Source organism: Xenopus tropicalis, chromosome 6, assembly GCF_000004195.4.
Source record: "Xenopus tropicalis strain Nigerian chromosome 6, UCB_Xtro_10.0, whole genome shotgun sequence".
Classification (NCBI taxonomy): domain Eukaryota; kingdom Metazoa; phylum Chordata; class Amphibia; order Anura; family Pipidae; genus Xenopus; species Xenopus tropicalis.
In genome coordinates this window covers 147,662,204-147,681,466 of record NC_030682.2, presented here as the reverse complement: position 1 = coordinate 147,681,466, position 19,263 = coordinate 147,662,204, and the positions used below count along the sequence as shown (strand labels likewise).

Genomic DNA, 19,263 nt, shown 5'->3' with positions numbered 1-19,263 from the left:
CAGCCCTGTCTCTTCTCCCAGCATTATCCTAAATATACCCCTGCCCCCTGCTTATTGCATTCCCCATGTTTGTGTTCCCTTCCCAGACACAGGATAGCGACCATTTGTGTGGCTGTACCAGTGCAGGAACGGCTGCCCCCGGGGCTACACAGTGGGGTATTTATATAAACTATAGTAGGGTTTCTGTAACAAACACCCCAGCTGTACCAGTGCAGGAACGGCTGCCCCCGGGGCTACACAGCGGGGTATTTATATAAACTATAGTAGGGTTTCTGTAGCAAACACCCCAGCTGTACCAGTGCAGGAATGGCTGCCCCCGGGGCTACACAGCGGGGTATTTATATAAACTATAGTAGGGTTTCTGTAGCAAACACCCCAGCTGTACCAGTGCAGGAACGGCTGCCCCCGGGGCTACACAGCGGGGTATTTATATAAACTATAGTAGGGTTTCTGTAGCAAACACTCCAGCTGTACCGGTGCAGGAACGGCTGCCCCCGGGGCTACACAGCGGGGTATTTATATAAACTATAGTAGGGTTTCTGTAGCAAACACCCCAGCTGTACCAGTGCAGGAACGGCTGCCCCCGGGGCTACACAGCAGGGTATTTATATAAACTATAGTAGGGTTTCTGTAGCAAACACCCCAGCTGTACCAGTGCAGGAATGGCTGCCCCCGGGGCTACACAGCGGGGTATTTATATAAACTATAGTAGGGTTTCTGTAGCAAACACCCCAGCTGTACCAGTGCAGGAACGGCTGCCCCCGGGGCTACACAGCGGGGTATTTATATAAACTTTAGTAGGGTTGCAACATTATTTGGCTCTAAGTCATTAGGGGTTTGTGGATTTGTCTGGTCTTTAGTGTTAACTGCAGGGGGATATGGGGTCCCCTGTACTGCAGTGTGAGTGAGACAAGGAGCAGAAAGCTGCAGAAATGCCCTCTCTTTACATGAAACTAGGATTGTTTTTCTATAAACTGTGAAATATTGAAGTTGCCAATCACGTCCCACGTATCTGGGGTCAGCAGTGACGAGTGAAATGTTTTCCAGGTTTAACTGTGAAACCGCCCACAAATAAATATGAAATAAGTTTCAGCGGTTTGAAACATCACCATGAAATAACACCCACTGATTTCAATGTATTTCGTAAGTGTTTGCCATTTTCCAAAACAGGACAGGTTCACCGCTAGTTGCCAGTCCTACTCCCACTCTCATTTGCTTTGTGCAAAATTCATTTCAGTAACTTCTTACATTAGTTTGTCCTTTATAACAGACAGCTGCCTTGGGTGCAGGGTAATGTGTTTGCTTAGGGACTGTGAGAAGTGCAAATTCCACCCCAGGATCCATCATCGTTTGGGCATCACTTGTGTCTGGGCAGGGACGTTTCCATTCTAAAGCACAGATTGATGTCTATCCGAGGGTATGGGATAAATACTGCTGGTAAATGTACTAACAATTGTATCTAATTGTAATTAGGAATTAGATGAAACAAGTATTTGTGCTATTTAAATCCAATGTGTTTCGTGAAGGCCAAACGCCTCTTTATTATAGGGGGGAGCGCCTAAATAGGATGCGCCGGAGCTGCCTGGGCATGAGGCCTGGGTATAAGGCTTCTTTAGTGATGTTGGTAAGTTCAGTAGGGTGCTTATTAGCCATGTGGGCTACTATAATGTGCCGCAAGAGCCATGTCTGCTGGGGAATCCGCCATTATCAATGGGCAGGTTGAGAATCCCATCTAGAAGCAGCGTATTGAGCCGCTAATGAAGCTTCACAGGCCCCTTTTATGATCTGATCATTGGACTGGGCACCCTAAATTCAAATACCTCCTACAGGGTTTACTGCCTGGTTACATCAGTATGATTAAAGGGAAACTATACCCCCAGAATGAATACGTAACCAACAGACTAAATAATCTCCCCAAACTGGAATATATATATCAGTAAATATTGTCCTTTTACATCCTTTCCCTTGAGCCGCCATTTAGTGATGGGCTGTGTGCTCCCTCAGAGATCAGCTGACAGGAAGTGATGCAGCTTTAACTGTAACAGGAAGTAGTGTGGGAGCAAAAGGCAGAACTCCGCCCATTCATTGGCTGATGGGGCCTAGCATGTATGTGCCTTGGCTTGTTTGTGTGCACTGTGACTCCTATGATCCCAGGGGGCGGCCTTTAGTACATAAAATGGCAGTTTCCTATTTAGGATTACCCAATGGCACATACTGCTAAAAAAGTATATTTATATGAAAATGGTTTATTTAGATGAAGCAGGGCTTTACATATGAGCTGTTTATGCAATATATTTTTATACAGACCTACATTGTTTGGGGATATAGTTTTCCTTTAAGTAATTACGTTAAATACTTTTTTTTTTTATCTGGGATGTGTAGGATGTGAAGGAAGGGCCACATGATCCCGGGGACATGCTGGGCCGTTCTGCTTTATGGTAGTGGGACTGGGTAATGGAGGTTTAGCTGCATGATCCCGGGGAAATTCTGGGCCGTTCTGCTCTATGGTAGTGGGACTGGGTAATGGAGGTTTAGCTGCATGATCCCGGGGAAATTCTGGGCCGTTCTGCTCTATGGTAGTGGGACTGGGTAATGGAGGTTTAGCTGCATGATCCCGGGGACATTCTGGGCCGTTCTGCTCTATGGTAGTGGGACTGGGTAATGGAGGTTTAGCTGCATGATCCCGGGGACATTCTGGGCCGTTCTGCTCTATGGTAGTGGGACTGGGTAATGGAGGTTTAGCTGCATGATCCCGGGGACATTCTGGGCCGTTCTGCTCTATGGTAGTGGGACTGGGTAATGGAGGTTTAGCTGCATGATCCCGGGGACATTCTGGGCCGTTCTGCTCTATGGTAGTGGGACAGGGTAATGGAGGTTTAGCTGCATGATCCCGGGGACATTCTGGGCCGTTCTGCTCTATGGTAGTGGGACTGGGTAATGGAGGTTTAGCTGCAGGATCTGGGGGAGCCACTTCAATGGGCCAATAATCAGATCCATTCACTGGCGGCGCCGCTCGTTTCCCTTCCCATGGCAGTTAATTAGCATTCCTGTATGAGACGTTCCTTACTATGAGCGATTGTGTTCCTGAATGAGTTCCGCCGAGTTAATCCCTCTCCGTAGCCGGCCTGTCTTTGAGGCTCTGGCACGCGGAATGGTCTGAATCCGTCAAGATAGCAAACAAACACAGATGCATTACATATTTCACTGAGCAGCAAAATTGCATTTCAAGTGAATTTGGGCCACGTTGTGCCTGATTCCGTGGCGCTTACAGAGCCTGCATATTAATTGCAATACTCCCAACTAGCTGAGCATTGTCCAAAGAGCCCGAACATTTGAAAAATGACTTCTTTCAGCAACGTTCATTTCTGACAGGTTTCAGGGAAACAACCCAAAAGCTGCAGTTTTCTGGTGGAGAATTTCAAATTTATTTTGTCAGTGAATCAGATTTCTTTATTTTAAATGCGTCTATATTCATTTCTTCTCTGAGAGTTGTTATATATGTTTGAGTGCAGTGCTTTTCTATACAGTATATGTATGTATGCCAGTGCCTGTAAAATTTGGTCCCACTTCATAGGTGTAAAGATGCTGGGTGCTATTTCAGTTTGGTTGGTTACTATTATGACCCGTGTGAGTGTGTGGCAGTTATACGGACCTTAGACTGTAAGCTCCATTGGGGCAGGGACTGATGGGAATGGGATAGGGACCTTAGATTGTAAGCTCACTGGGGCAGGGACTGATGGGAATGGGATAGGGACCTTAGATTGTAAGCTCACTGGGGCAGGGACTGATGGGAATGGGATAGGGACCTTAGATTGTAAGCTCACTGGGGCAGGGACTGATGGGAATGGGATAGGGACCTTAGATTGTAAGCTCACTGGGGCAGGGACTGATGGGAATGGGATAGGGACCTTAGATTGTAAGCTCACCGGGGCAGGAACTGATGGGAAAGGGATAGGGACCTTAGATTGTAAGTTCCATTGGGGCAGGGACTGATGGGAATGGGATAGGGACCTTAGATTGTAAGCTCACTGGGGCAGGGACTGATGGGAATGGGATAGGGACCTTAGATTGTAAGCTCACTGGGGCAGGAACTGATGGGAATGTGATAGGGACCTTAGATTGTAAGCTCACTGGGGCAGGGACTGATGGGAATGGGATAGGGACCTTAGATTGTAAGCTCACTGGGGCAGGGGCTGATGGGAATGGGATAGGGACCTTAGATTGTAAGCTCACTGGGGCAGGGGCTGATGGGAATGTGATAGGGGCCTTAGATTGTAAGCTCACTGGGGCAGGGCTGATGGGATAGGGACCTTAGATTGTAAGCTCACTGGGGCAGGGACTGATGGGAATGGGATAGGGACCTTAGATTGTAAGCTCACTGGGGCAGGGACTGATGGGAATGGGATAGGGACCTTAGATTGTAAGCTCACTGGGGCAGGGACTGATGGGAATGGGATAGGGACCTTAGATTGTAAGCTCACTGGGGCAGGGACTGATGGGAATGGGATAGGGGCCTTAGATTGTAAGCTCACTGGGGCAGGGCTGATGGGAATGGGATAGGGACCTTAGATTGTAAGCTCACTGGGGCAAGGGCTAATGGGAATGGGATAGGGACCTTAGATTGTAAGCTCACTGGGGCAGGGACTGATGGGAATGGGATAGGGACCTTAGATTGTAAGCTCACTGGGGCAGGGACTGATGGGAATGGGATAGGGACCTTAGATTGTAAGCTCACTGGGGCAGGGACTGATGGGAATGGGATAGGGACCTTAGATTGTAAGCTCACTGGGGCAGGGACTGATGGGAATGTGATAGGGACCTTAGATTGTAAGCTCACTGGGGCAGGGACTGATGGGAATGGGATAGGGACCTTAGATTGTAAGCTCACTGGGGCAGGGACTGATGGGAATGGGATAGGGGCCTTAGATTGTAAGCTCACTGGGGCAGGGCTGATGGGAATGGGATAGGGACCTTAGATTGTAAGCTCACTGGGGCAAGGGCTAATGGGAATGGGATAGGGACCTTAGATTGTAAGCTCACTGGGGCAGGGCTGATGGGAATGTGATAGGGGCCTTAGATTGTAAGCTCACTGGGGCAGGGCTGATAGGAGTGAATGTGTGCCGGCCCTGTATAAATCAAGCAGTATATCATGCCGGCTGCTATGTGTCCCATTGAATTAAAGTCTTTATTTTCTTCTCCTTTCTATTAAATCCTCTTGACTTGAGACTCAATCAACACATTTCCTTGGAGCCTGAAATAAGTCAGAAATGTTACATGTAGCAACAAAGGAGCGATCCATATAGCGATTATACGTCCCACACTCATTACATGGGAACCTCAAGTCAAGTCTCAATCAATTTGCCCCGCTGCTCACTGCCCTTCTGCCATTGATTTCTTCGGACTGTTGATAATTTACACCAGGCATACAGTGTCATGCCATTGACAAGCCACAAAGCATTATGGGGTTTTTTTTTTCTTGCTTTCAGTAGAATAGCTTAGGGTAGCGAATATGGAAAATCTGGGGCATTTCCATTATATATAAACTGTTATGCATATATGTGGGGTTATGGTTCAACTCATGGTCGCTGACTCCTTCATTTTCTCTTTGCTTAATCTCTGTAAATGTACTACTGGCACGGCCTATTGGTTTATCTGTGTATAAGCAGCCATTGTTTGCCTGTATGCTGCTCGCGAGCACTTAAAGGAACACTGTCATGGGAAAACAGGATTCTTTTCAAAACCCATCAGTTAATAGAGCTTCTCCAGCAGAATCCTGCATTGTAATCTGTTTTTCCCATGGGGCTAGCCATATTCTTCATTTCCCAGGGTGCCACAGCCATGTGACCTGTGCTCTGATAAACTTCGCTCACATTTTACTGCTGCGCTGCAAGTTGGAGTGATATCCCCCCCCCCTCACCCCCAGCAGCCGATCAGCAGAACAATGGGAAGGGAGTAAGATAGCAGCTCAGAACAGCACTCAATAGTAAGAAATCCAAGTCCGGCTTGGGACTCCTCTAGTTACATGGGAGTAGGAGAAACAATAGGTTAGCTGAAAGCAGTTCTAATGTGTAGCGCTGGCTGAAAGCTCAGACTCAGGCACACTTTACTGCTGCGCTGCAAGTTGGAGTGGTATCCACCCCCCCTCACCCCCAGCAGCCGATCAGCAGAACAATGGGAAGGGAGCAAGATAGCAGCTCCCAGTAGGTATCAGAATAGCACTCAATAGTAAGAAATCCAAGTCCGGCTTGGGACTCCTCTAGTTACATGGGAGTAGGAGAAACAATAGGTTAGCTGAAAGCAGTTCTAATGTGTAGCGCTGGCTGAAAGCTCAGACTCAGGCACAAGGCACTGAGATGGCGCCTACACACCAATATTACAGCTACAAATACATTTGTTGGTTCAAGAATAAAAGGTTAAATGGCAGAGGGAATTATTTGCTGTGTAACAGTGTCATTTAGAAATAAAAAGTGCCCCATAAATATCACGACAGTATCCCTTTTAAGCACCTCCTACGTCCATGTGTTTCTAATGGCAGGAACATATGAGGGGTGTGGCTTGTTATCTTTGGGGTTGTGGCCAATTGAACAGATCCATAAATGGTGAGAGAGAGACTTTTTGCATCATAGGGATTGAAATTCTTTATGGTACATTGGCCATTTATTTACAAAGGACTAGAAAAGGGAATTTACAGAGGAGAGATGTGTAAGTGGGGCAGATGAAACACAATATTGCCTTCCTTTAATGACCACTCATTTCATTTACCCTCCACTTTGGCCGGAGTAGAGCAGATCTGTTGTAGGCCGGAGTAGAGCAGATCTGTTGTAGGCCGGAGTAGAGCAGATCTGTTGTAGGCCGGAGTAGAGCAGATCTGTTGTAGGCAGGAGTAGAGCAGATCTGTTGTAGGCAGGAGTAGAGCAGATCTGTTGTAGGCCGGAGTAGAGCAGATCTGTTGTAGGCCGGAGTAGAGCAGATCTGTTGTAGGCCGGAGTAGAGCAGAACTGTTGTAGGCAGGAGTAGAGCAGATCTGTTGTAGGCCGGAGTAGAGCAGATCTGTTGTAGGCCGGAGTAGAGCAGATCTGTTGTAGGCCGGAGTAGAGCAGATCTGTTGTAGGCCGGAGTAGAGCAGATCTCCATATTTAGTGTTTCTCACGGTCTCTCTCCTGACTCTCTCTCTCCTCAGTTCTCCGGCGTCGCAGATCAGCCTGATTCCTACTTACAAACATGTCGTATGGGTCGCTAGATGGCAGTGGATTTGGAAGCAGAAACCCTTTCAGTGGACCCTCTACACAAGGATACCAGCCTCTTGGTAAGTCCATCATCAGCTCAAATACTTTAGGTGGTTGTAGACTCAAATATCGGTGCCTGGATGTTGTACCCCGAGTTAAAGGGGACCTGTCACCCAAACATAAAAAGCTGTTATAAATGCATTTAAAATCTGAGCTGTCAATTATATATTGCGGAAACCAATCCTTTCCGAATATTCAGACGGAACCGCCCTTCTTCTAATCGGAGTGGGTGCCCTCGTGCCCGTTGGAAGGACCTACTGGTAAATAAAGCATTAGAGAGGTTATTTTATGATCCCCTTATATATTTATACATAGTTATCATATCCCCCCTTAAGAGCCGCTTTCCCAGTGTAAACAACCCCAACTTGACCAGCCTTTCCCCATAACTGAGACTTCCCATACCCTTTACCAGCTTAGTTGCCCTTCTCTGGACCCTCTCTAACTCAGTAATGTCCCGTTTGAGCACTGGAGACCAAAACTGAACAGCATATTCTAGATGGGGCCTTACCAGCGCTCTGTAAAGGGGAAGAATAACCCCCCCTCCCGTGAATCTATACCCCTTTTAATACAGCTCAATACCCTGTTTGCCCTTGCAGCTGCTGCCTGGCATTGCTTGCTACAGCCAAGTTTATTATCTACTCCAAGGTCCTTTTCCATTATGGATTTGCCCAGTGCAGTCCCAAAATTGCCAACTTGCCCAGATCCCGCTGCAAGGTGCCACATCCCGGTTTTAATGGACTTAATTGGGCTGCAGAGTTTTGTATCATTTGCAAACAGCGATACATTACTTACCATACCTTCCCCTAAGCCATTAATGAACAACTTAAATAAACATGGACCCAGTACGGAACCCTGAGGGGTTACAATTGATGGCGATTCCGGCACAGCAGACTTTTCAGTGTGTAACATTTTCTACTAGATTTTATTTCATTAATTCTGAAGTTTAGAAATCATTATTGATTTAAGTTTATAAATGGAAATTGCAACTGTGCAAGGGGAAATAAAGCAACTAATTAGCGAGCAGAGCATAAGTAAGTGCTTCGTTATATCTCGATCATTGTCCTTATCCGGCCCCGAGCAGCCCAGGCAATGGCTCACGTGGGAGATGGGCACGAAAGCTGTCAGGGATGTGACTTCATTAAGGCAAATCGTTAGGATATTCTTTGCATAAGTCGGTATTAATATAGTCCCTTCTCTGCCAAAATCAAGGAACTTCTCTCTGCTCTGTGTTCCCCTAGGAAGGGAATCTTACACTGTCTGGGTGCTCCGTGTCTGATGGATATTCCCTGCATAGAGCAAAAACCAGTCGATTTGGGTATAAGGAGATTATGTGGTGGTTGTGTGTGTGGGGGCGGGGGGGTTAATAATGTGCAAATCCACTGACCAAGGACTATCTGGGTTTTGAATCAGAAAGTGGGCATCTGCTCTTTAAGGGACCCCTTTTTGTTTACCCAGGTCCTAGGAGATCAACATTCTAATGTGCTGAATATACCTACCTACCCTAGGGCCACACCATCAAATTTAAATGGGGGGCACAGGTGCTGTAGGATTGGGGACAGCATCAACGAGCCGATGTGGTCCCCGATCAGACAGAAAATCAAACCTACACAATCAAAGTCTGGCCAATCGGCCTAAAGGACACAAATCGGCCCGTGTATGGCCACCTTTAGATGACCAGACCACCAAAGATCTCCTTGAGGGTCCTGGCCAGACAAATGGACAGTTACAGCTCCTGACTTAGCATTAAGCTGGCCATACACGCACCCATATTATCGTATAAAGTGAGGTTTCGTATGGTAGTTGGTGCGTTTATGGTGGATTGATGAGACGGCCGAAATCTCAAAAGCCTTGGATATTGGGCGGGACAGAAGATTTTGATCGGACGCCGTTGAAGGTGCATTTAGGGGTAGATTTCCTGTTGTTTCTACCTCCATATCGAACAATTAAGCCCTAAACATAAGTGGAGGGTATGAACGATCTTTTCTGCGACCAATGGGTGAAGTTGTTACATGTATGGAAACCTCCATCAGTGCTGACTTTATCCAGCCCCCTCTCCTTGTGTAACGGGCACAGATCCGAATGCATTCATTACAGACCAGTACATGATTACGTTTCATCCAATTGACTTTAATCAGTTCAGTGCACATATAAATGAGTAAAAAATATGATGGCGTTGCATTAATGTACATTCTCTCTGCATTGCAGCCCCCGTGTCTGTCAGAACCGGCTGTCTCTGCTCCATCCCGTGCCGCCCAGTCTCCTCGTATTTGTGCCGGATGTGCAGGGTGCCTTGCCCTTAGGGGGGCCGGGGATTGTGCTTATGGCAGCCGGCCGTTCCCTTATAGGCAGGATGTGTCAGAAATACTGATACTGGAGTGGAATGGGACTTACCTGGTAGTGTGGTGTCAGCCAGTTCTGCCCACAGAGGGGGGAATTCTCAGAAACAGCCTTCACCTTTTTCGTTTGCCCATTTCCCGGGCAAATTTAACTCAGGTTTTATTGCCTGCTGTCTATAAACTCCCAGCAGCTTGTGCCGCTCATCTGACAGGGGGTTTTATCGTTCCCGGCACCTTTAATATAAGTGTTGTGCGGTCCGGCTGTGAGGCACGTCTGCTCGCTGCTTCCTCCCATTGTAACTTAATGGCTCTGATGTTCTGTCTAATAAAGCGAGCCACAGAGCCGTGCTGTTATCTGTATATACACACACATATATATATATATATATATATACTGCAGCATACGCACGGTCTCTCCTGCTATGGGGAATCAGGACAAAGCCTCGGCACTTAATAAATTCTCATTTATCGGCACTATGATAGGAATCAAAGTTAATTTATAGGATCTGAGGTTTCAGAGAGCATCTCGTAAAGATTATATGCAACCCTGCGATCTTATTACCATATCCCATTTACTGTCTTCAGTCTGTGGCCAAAAGTATCCGGACAGGCTGTCTAAAGTGCAGCACTCTCAGCTTTATTCTCACTGCTGAGCCCCAAACTGTCTCCCGAAGCAGCGTCAGCACAAGGACTGTCCTTAGGGAGTGTGGGGGAGCTCATGGGGGGTCCGAGGCAAACAAACCGTACATCAGTGTAACTAATGGCAAACATTGCTTGGAGTGGGGTAAACCTCTCCAAACCCCTAACCTAAACCCAACTGACCCCCTGTGGGATGGAACCCCGACTGTGAGCCTGACCCCCAACATCACTGCCCAACCTCACTAATGCTCTTGTGGCTGAATGGGAGCAACTCCCAGCAACACTGTTCCAACATCTAGTGGGAACCTTCCCAGAAGGGCAGGGGCAGTTATAGCAGCAAGGGGAGGGGCAACCCAACTGACCCCCTGTGGGATGGAACCCCAACTGTGAGCCTGATCCCCAACATCACTGCCCAACCTCACTAATGCTCTTGTGGCTGAATGGGAGCAACTCCCAGCAACACTGTCCCAACATCTAGTGGGAACCTTCCCAGAAGGGTAATGGCAGTTATAGCAGCAAGGGGAGGGGCAACCCAACTGAACCCCTGTGGGATGGAACCCCGACTGTGAGCCTGATCCCCAACATCACTGCCCAACCTCACTAATGCCCTTGTGGCTGAATGGGAGCAACTCCCAGCAACACTGTCCCAACATCTAGTGGGAACCTTCCCAGAAGGGTAATGGCAGTTATAGCAGCAAGGGGAGGGGCAACCCAACTGACCCCCTGTGGGATGGAACCCCGACTGTGAGACTGACCCCCAACATCACTGCCCAACCTCACTAATGCTCTTGTGGCTGAATGGAAGCAACTCCCAGCAACACTGTCCCAACATCTAGTGGGAACCTTCCCAGAAGGGCAGGGGCAGCAAGGGGACCTTTCATTGACTCCTGTGATACAAACATGGATGCCCCCCCCCCTCCACACACACACATGGGGGGGGGCGTCATGGGACAGAGCAGTAAAAATAAAGGGAATATTCTGCGCTATCACCGGCTGAGCTGACACTTGGTACAGACGGCCCGTGCCCAGTATCCCATTATAATGAGCGAGTGCTTAACAAAGAGATGCACCTTAAATTAACAGCTGCCATTAGACTAAAAGGTTTCCATTGAGCATATTTTGCTAAATTAACACTCCGTTCACTATCTCACTTGTCACATTTTTCTGCTTTTAATGAGTGAAAATCGGTGCCAATTTTGCCATTTTCATTCCCCGACCGTTTTTCATTGTTCGGAGACTTTTATCTGTGATTTTTTTTACACCTCGCAAAATAGAAATGGGAATAATAGAATAAAAAATCATTTTTATAGACCGGTCGTACAGATACCCAGAGGCCCAGAGCTAAATCCCCCACCTCTGTCCGGCAGTGTAGTGAGTAAATTATCAGGCAGTTTGTGCCCTGTTTGCTCTATAAAAAGCGAAAATATATATGTTTGTCACTTACTTTCATTGCTATTAACTTAATAAGGGAAATATATACTTGTCTGTCTCATAAAAGGGCCCTATTGCAAGCGTAGGAGCCAAAAGACATACCTCTCTGCTAAAATACAGACATTATTGTCCCCTTAATTCTATGCCTCTCCTTATTAAGCCTGTACAGAGAGATACCATAAAACTATGGCACATAGGGATTCCCCCGTACTAAGCACAATTCAGCAGGAACAGCCCCCTAAGTTTGCTCATAGCCTGTACAGAGAGATACCATAAAACTATGGCACATAGGGATTCCCCTGTACTAAGCACAATTCAGCAGGAACAGCCCCCTAAGTTTGCCTATAGCCTGTACAGAGAGATACCATAAAACTATGGCAGCATAGGGTTTCCCCTGTACTAAGCACAATTCAGCAGGAACAGCTTTGTATGTTTGCTCATAGTTTTACAGACAGTACAGTATGGAGGTACAGCTTATTGTGTGCCTAGAACATTCCTTCTCTGTATATTTGTATTTATACATATGGGTAGGAGGTGCCATAGTGTTTCCCTTAGACAGTACAGTATGGGTTCACAGCTTATTGTGTGCCCAGAACATTCCTTCTCTGTATATTTGTATTTATACATATGGGTAGGGGGTGCCATAGTGTTTCCCTTAGACAGTACAGTATGGGGGTACAGCTTATTGTGTGCCCAGAACATTCCTTCTCTGTATATTTGTATTTATACATATGGGTAGGGGGTGCCATAGTGTTTCCCTTAGACAGTACAGAGGTACAGCTTATTGTGTGCCCAGAACATTCCTTCTCTGTATATTTGTATTTATACATATGGGTAGGAGGTGCCATAGTGTTTCCCTTAGACAGTACAGTATGGAGGTACAGCTTATTGTGTGCCCAGAACATTCCTTCTCTGTATATTTGTATTTATACATATGGGTAGGAGGTGTCATAGTGTTTCCCTTAGACAGTACAGTATGGGTTCACAGCTTATTGTGTGCCCAGAACATTCCTTCTCTGTATATTTGTATTTATACATATGGGTAGGGGGTGCCATAGTGTTTCCCTTAGACAGTACAGTATGGGGGTACAGCTGATTGTGTGCCCAGAGCATTCCTTCTCTGTATATTTGTATTTATACATATGGGTAGGGGGTGCCATAGTTTTTCCCTTAGACAGTACAGTATGGGGGTACAGCTTATTGTGTGCCCAGAACATTCCTTCTCTGTATATTTGTATTTATACATATGGGTAGGAGGTGCCATAGTGTTTCCCTTAGACAGTACAGTATGGGGGTACAGCTTATTGTGTGCCCAGAACATTCCTTCTCTGTATATTTGTATTTATACATATGGGTAGGGGGTGCCATAGTGTTTCCCTTAGACAGTACAGTATGGGGGTACAGCTTATTGTGTGCCCAGAACATTCCTTCTCTGTATATTTGTATTTATACATATGGGTAGGAGGTGCCAGGGAAGTTCTATGTAAGGTTTTCCCCCATGAAGTTAACCACGGGGTGAATAAATGAAGTTGTTTCTCGTTAACATTTACAGTTCAGTAAAAAATAACATGTAAAGTGGGTTTATATATAAGGAGCATGTTGCAGCATTAATGAGTAGCTGTCATTATGATTAATTGCTTAATATGTGCTAGGGAATGGGAACACAATGCTTTTGCCATTAGGCTTTTATTGCCTGCTCTCATCTGTTTATTTGTAAGAACTTATTGTGTTTCCCTTTTGGCATTTCCCTGGGCAATGTTGGGCAACGCTGGCTTGGATATGTTACAGGTGAATTTTCGGTGCCGCCCTGTCCCCGCCGTATAGCCCGGTGCCGCCCTGTCCCCGCCGTATAGCCCGGTGCCGCCCTGTCCCCGCCGTATAGCCCGGTGCCGCCCTGTCCCCGCCGTATAGCCCGGTGCCGCCTGTCCCCGTAGCCCGGTGCCCCCTGTCCCCGCCGTATAGCCCGGTGCCGCCCTGTCCCCGCCGTATAGCCCGGTGCCGCCCTGTCCCCGCCGTATAGCCCGGTGCCGCCCTGTCCCCGCCGTATAGCCCGGTGCCGCCCTGTCCCCGCCGTATAGCCCGGTGCCGCCCTGTCCCCGCCGTATAGCCCGGTGCCGCCCTGTCCCCGCCGTATAGCCCGGTGCCGCCCTGTCCCCGCCGTATAGCCCGGTGCCGCCCTGTCCCCGCCGTATAGCCCGGTGCCGCCCTGTCCCCGCCGTATAGCCCGGTGCCGCCCTGTCCCCGCCGTATAGCCCAGTGTTTCACATTACATGGTCTTGCTGTGTCTCTCTGTCTCCCGTATGTTTCCCCCTCTCATTCCCATGCCATTAGGGTTCCCCCTGGGTCCCCCCCATAAGACAGTGCCACATAAGAAAGAAAACATTTAGCAGCATGTGATTCCCCTGAACATGGCTGGGCTGTGTATGCCGGCGGGGGTGTGAGTGGTACCGTATGGGCGCGTGTGTGCGTCAGGGCACATACGGGGGCTGTGAATCAGTGCAAGGCAGTTGGCGGTTCCCTGTGCCAAGGCACGGCTCTGCCAGTCCCCTCTGCCCTGCGCTCTCTGTGCCCCCTCTGCGCTCTCTGTGCCCCCTCTGCGCTCTCTGTGCCCCCTCTGCGCTCTCTGTGCCCCCTCTGCGCTCTCTGTGCCCCCTCTGCGCTCTCTGTGCCCCCTCTGCGCTCTGTCCCTAAGCCAGGTTGGCTCATAGGCATTACTGAGCCACAAACATTATATACTATATATTATACTTTTGTACCCCAGGAGGGTACTGAGCCGATTGCTTTATGTCAGTGGCACAATTCTGTGTATCCCCCCAACCCTGCCCCGGGCCCCAAATTGGCCCCCCCGTCATCCTCATGCTTCACTGACAGTGAATTTCCCCGCTAATATATTTTCAGTTGGATGATTGATGCCTATTAATAATCTCTCCTACATTTTAGGGCACCATATAATCATCATTTCAGAGGAATCGAGCAGTTTTTTTGACGATTGCATCACTGTTCTTTTAGGGTTTATTTGATCTGTAGGACGGAAAGTGCCGCGGAATAAAATATTTAATGCATAGCTAATGAATCATAGACGTTAATCTAGATATTCCAGCATTTAACTGCTTGATGGGGATCCGGAGCTCCCTGCCATTCTCTCTGGTAGGGGTGCGCCGAACCCCAAATCCTTCGTAAAAACTTCGGCCAAATGCCGAACCAGTTCTTGTGAATAAAAGTCATGTGATTTTAAAGAGATTTAAAAGTAAACATTGAGTTTCAGAGTAATATTCTGAAACTATTTGCAATTGGTCTTCATTTTTTATTTGTAGGTTTTTAGTAATTTAGTTATTTCGGCAGTTATCTGGTTGCTAGGGTCCAAATTACTTTAGCAACCAGGGAGGGGTTTGAATGAGAGACTGGTATATGAATAGGGGAGGGACTGAATAGAAAAAAAAAAGTAGCAATAACAATAAAACTGGAGCCTCACAGAGCAATAGTTTTCTGGCTGCCGGGGTCAGTGACCCCCACTTAAAAAAATACTATAACAAATAAATAATGAAGACCAATTGCTTAGAATTGGCCATTCTATAACATACTAAAAGTAAACTTAAAGTTGAAAACACCCTTTAAAGTCATTTAAATACTTCTGTGCAGTTGGTCACTTTAAACAGGTATTTCCAGGGGTCGAGAATGAAAATCGGAGCAAGTCAGGTCAGTTATCAGCGTTGCCTTCAGTGACTGTGCCTTTGTGCCCCCAAGCCATGCCCCCCATGAATCACCCCTTTAAGGATTCGGATTTGGATCGGCCAGGAGCATGGATTTGCCTGCTGATAAAGGCCGAATCCTGGATTCCGTGCACTTTCTAGTCCTTAGTTACCTCCTATAGGGATAAATAGAGCCTTGTGTTGCCCTGTGTCCCGGCCACTAGAGGGCTGAGCGCGTGGCAGTCTCGGCTGGGTTCTGGCCATTTTGATTGGCTGCAGTTTGGTTATTGAACTCGGTCTATCCATCTATTTCTATCTATCCATCCACCGCTCCCAGGGCTCCCATCAATATCCATTTTCCTTGGCTTTGTCCCACACTTATCCTGGGGGGGTGGGTTGAGAAGAATGGGTGGCTTTACCAGACTTTTTGTTTCCTCTCATTAAGACTTTAGAACTAGTAAGAGGCAGGGTTGGCACCCCCATAACAACTCCCCGGACCCCCCCATGGTATCCTTTGGCTGTTAGAGGTGTTCTGATCGGAACAGTACATGGATAACCAGGGTCAGACTGGGCCACCAGGACACCGGGAAAATACCCGGTGGGACCAGCAGCCCATACCCGACCCTTGCCGGCACTCCCCTGGCCAACAGTGTTCCTCCCCTGATGTGTTAAACTTATGCTCGCTCAGGGGAGGACGTCGGACTGGGGCCCCTGCCAAACTTTAAGTAGCCTCAGCGGGGGGTACAGCTGGTGCCCCTAGGGGTGTGGGGGATGCGGCTGGCGGGGGGCCTGTAGGGCCCCTGGAGCGGCAATCCCAATGGGCCCTGCACCCCCCAGTCCGACCCTGTGGATAGCCATCAGTATATTGCCCCTTAGCTCAGTAATACAAAGAGTAATGCCTGGTACTGGGAAGAACAGTTGGCCCATTAGCGCCAGACTTGCCTTTACGTAGGGGCGCCCCCTGGGGGTGCTTTGGAGAGTGAGGAATATATATATATAAATGGCCAGTGCTGTGTAGGTCTGTTTCTTAGGAAAGATTTATAGTCGCTGCCTTCATTGCACCCCCTGGAACCCCCTCGCTGGCAGATTTATGCCTCTCTTTGTCTGCTCTGTAAGTTGCACCGCAGAACAGCAAGTTTCGGCCCCTGCGCGAGCCGACTGGGGAGAAGCGCACGTAGTTCATAATAAAGATTTATGCTCTTCTCTATTGATTTGGGATAAAAATATTCCGAGCAGGTTATGGGCCCGGCTACTGGAGCAACTCTCAGCGTTTCTCCAAAATGTACTCTTCTGGAAAGCACAGAATTTTAGTTGGTCGGCATTGTGAGCGTAACAGGCAGAACAGAGAGGAGAATGGCCCTATGGGAAATAGGAACATTGGCCCTTAGTGCTAGAGGCTCACTAGGCCTTCTCTGGGCCTCTGCAGAACCCACAGAACCTTCTGCTGGAATTCATACTGTGCAGTGGCAGAAAAGACCATTGGGATATCACTGTTATCTAAAGTTTATCTTTCAGCGAATTCCATGAATGGCAACTTCTAAGCAACTTTTCAATTGGTCTTCACTATTTATTTGTTATATTTTTTATTTGCCGCTTTCTTCCAGCAAATATATAATTACCCCTTATTGGGGGCAGAACAGCCCTATTGGCTTTATTTAATGGTTAAATGATTCCCTTTTCTCTGTAATAATAAAACAGTACCTGTACTTGATCCCAACTAAGATATAATTACCCCTTATTGGGGGCAGAACAGCCCTATTGGGTTTATTTAATGGTTAAATGATTCCCTTTTCTCTGTAATAATAAAACAGTACCTGTACTTGATCCCAACTAAGATATAATTACCCCTTATTGGGGCAGAACAGTCCTATTGGGTTTATTTAATGGTTAAATGATTCCCTTTTCTCTGTAATAATAAAACAGTACCTGTACTTGATCCCAACTAAGATATAATTACCCCTTATTGGGGGCAGAACAGCCCTATTGGGTTTATTTCATGGTTAAATGATTCCCTTTTCTCTGTAATAATAAAACAGTACCTGTACTTGATCCCAACTAAGATATAATTACCCCTTATTGGGGCAGAACAGCCCTATTGGGTTTATTTAATGCCATCTCGCTGGGGTAAATAAACCCCCTTTGTGCTATTATGCGCACTTGGCAGCCATAGCAGCGGCTGAGCACTCAGGCTTGGATGCTGTACTAGTCATCACTTTATGTATTTTCATTTATTCATTTGGCCTAACAGAGAGATATGGGCAGAATCTGCCGTTGGGCGGCTGGAACTTATCTAGATTTCCTTTCGAAAAGGATTTGTGAGAGTCAGCTGAACTTGCCCTTTCAGCGGCAGTCTATTCCCCGGGCCGGTAATTAGGTACCGGTATCTGTACTCTGTGCTCCATTTACTGGCAGCTCTGCTTTTCCTTATATTTGGGATTCTGTAGAAAATGTCATTTATGTCCCAACAGTTAGTGAGATACAGTACTAGCCCTGACACTCACACTCTCTCATAATAAGGGGGGAGTGCCTGCAGGGATTGGATTTGTTAGATAGAAGTTCTGCTATTTATATAATGTAAAACAGGTCCAGCAGTAATAATCCTGGCTTTCAAAATGGCTCCCCTTTTTGGACCTTGTTAGGCCATCTTTTGTGTGTCCGTGGCACCGCACTTGCTCAGTGGGCTCAGGGCTGCTGCCAGGAAACCAAGATTGAGGGGGAAGGGAGGGTGGTAGTGAAATAATCAAGCAGAACCTGAAGTTTATCTGTCATAGAAACTGATGCCGCAGGGCTGAGTGTTTATCAATTCAGATGCTGTCTGCACTGGTTTCTATGCTGCCATGAAACGTGAATCTGAATTAAGCCCTGTAATGTGACTGGGGGGGTCTCCGCTTTTCAGGTTGTAAAGGGCAAGTGAATATCCGTTTTATGTACTTTCTATACGTGATGCATCAGGGCTCAGTCTTGTTTCTAATCCATACCCATTTATACGTATAATATACATTGAAATGCACCATATGGCTATAATCGGGTGTAAAGGCCAAGTTTACCTTGAGTTGAGTTCACATTGGGAGGTTGCTTAAAGTCACTGTTTCATTATGTATCAGTATATAAATATTTTGGGTATTTAAAGGAAATTAAGGCAAAAAGCTACCAAGAAGATGCTTCACTTTAAAGGCAAAGTAAACTTATAAGGACCAGTGCATTCAGAATCCCTGGTAGCGTTTCCTTTGCTGGGGGATTTTGTACTTCTCTCACATTGTTCAAGAGACAGAACTGGCATTGCTGCAAGGCTCAACAAATACAGGTATGAGATCTGTTATCCAGAATAGTCGGGACCTGGGGTTTCTGGATAAGGGATATTTTCATAGTTTGGATCACCGTACTTTTATTTTCACTAATAAGGTGTAATAAACCCAATAGGACTGTTTTGCCTCTAATAAGGAATAATTATATCTGAGTTGGGATTAGATACAAGCTATGGTTTTATAATTACAGAGATAAAGCCCCAGGGAGACCAGTTAGTGCAGTGAGTGGGTATAGCGATACACACAGCACATCCTTGCTCGGTGACACTGCTGCACGAGTAGCTGTGGGAGAAGCCTTACATACACTCGGCATGTTTAGCAGCTTGGATTTATCACTATCAGCACTGAATCACACGTACACACAGCCCCGTGTTTGGGGGCGGCTGGATATTTGTACCCCGGCTTGTGTCGTGCCCTGCATCATCCTCAGGCACTGACTAGTCTGTCATATGGTCGGCTTAATAAGCTTTCTTACTGCTTGTGCCCCTCACTGTGCCCCCCTCATCTCCCTCATTCTCACATTAATTCTGCGCCAACCAGATACGCTGTGTGCCATATATATCCATATCCCTGTACT

At 47.1% G+C, this 19,263-nt stretch overlaps 1 protein-coding gene across 1 annotated transcript in view; it reads left to right on the top strand.

The window, feature by feature from the left end:
- tsnare1 (t-SNARE domain containing 1) overlaps positions 1 to 19,263 on the top strand; it is a gene marked incomplete at its 5' end in the record, with an annotated part of 149,016 nt that overhangs the window by 26,237 nt on the left and 103,516 nt on the right. The window contains 1 exon segment of the mRNA NM_001112923.1: positions 7,181 to 7,306. Within this exon segment, the coding sequence (NP_001106394.1) occupies positions 7,222 to 7,306 (85 nt within the window).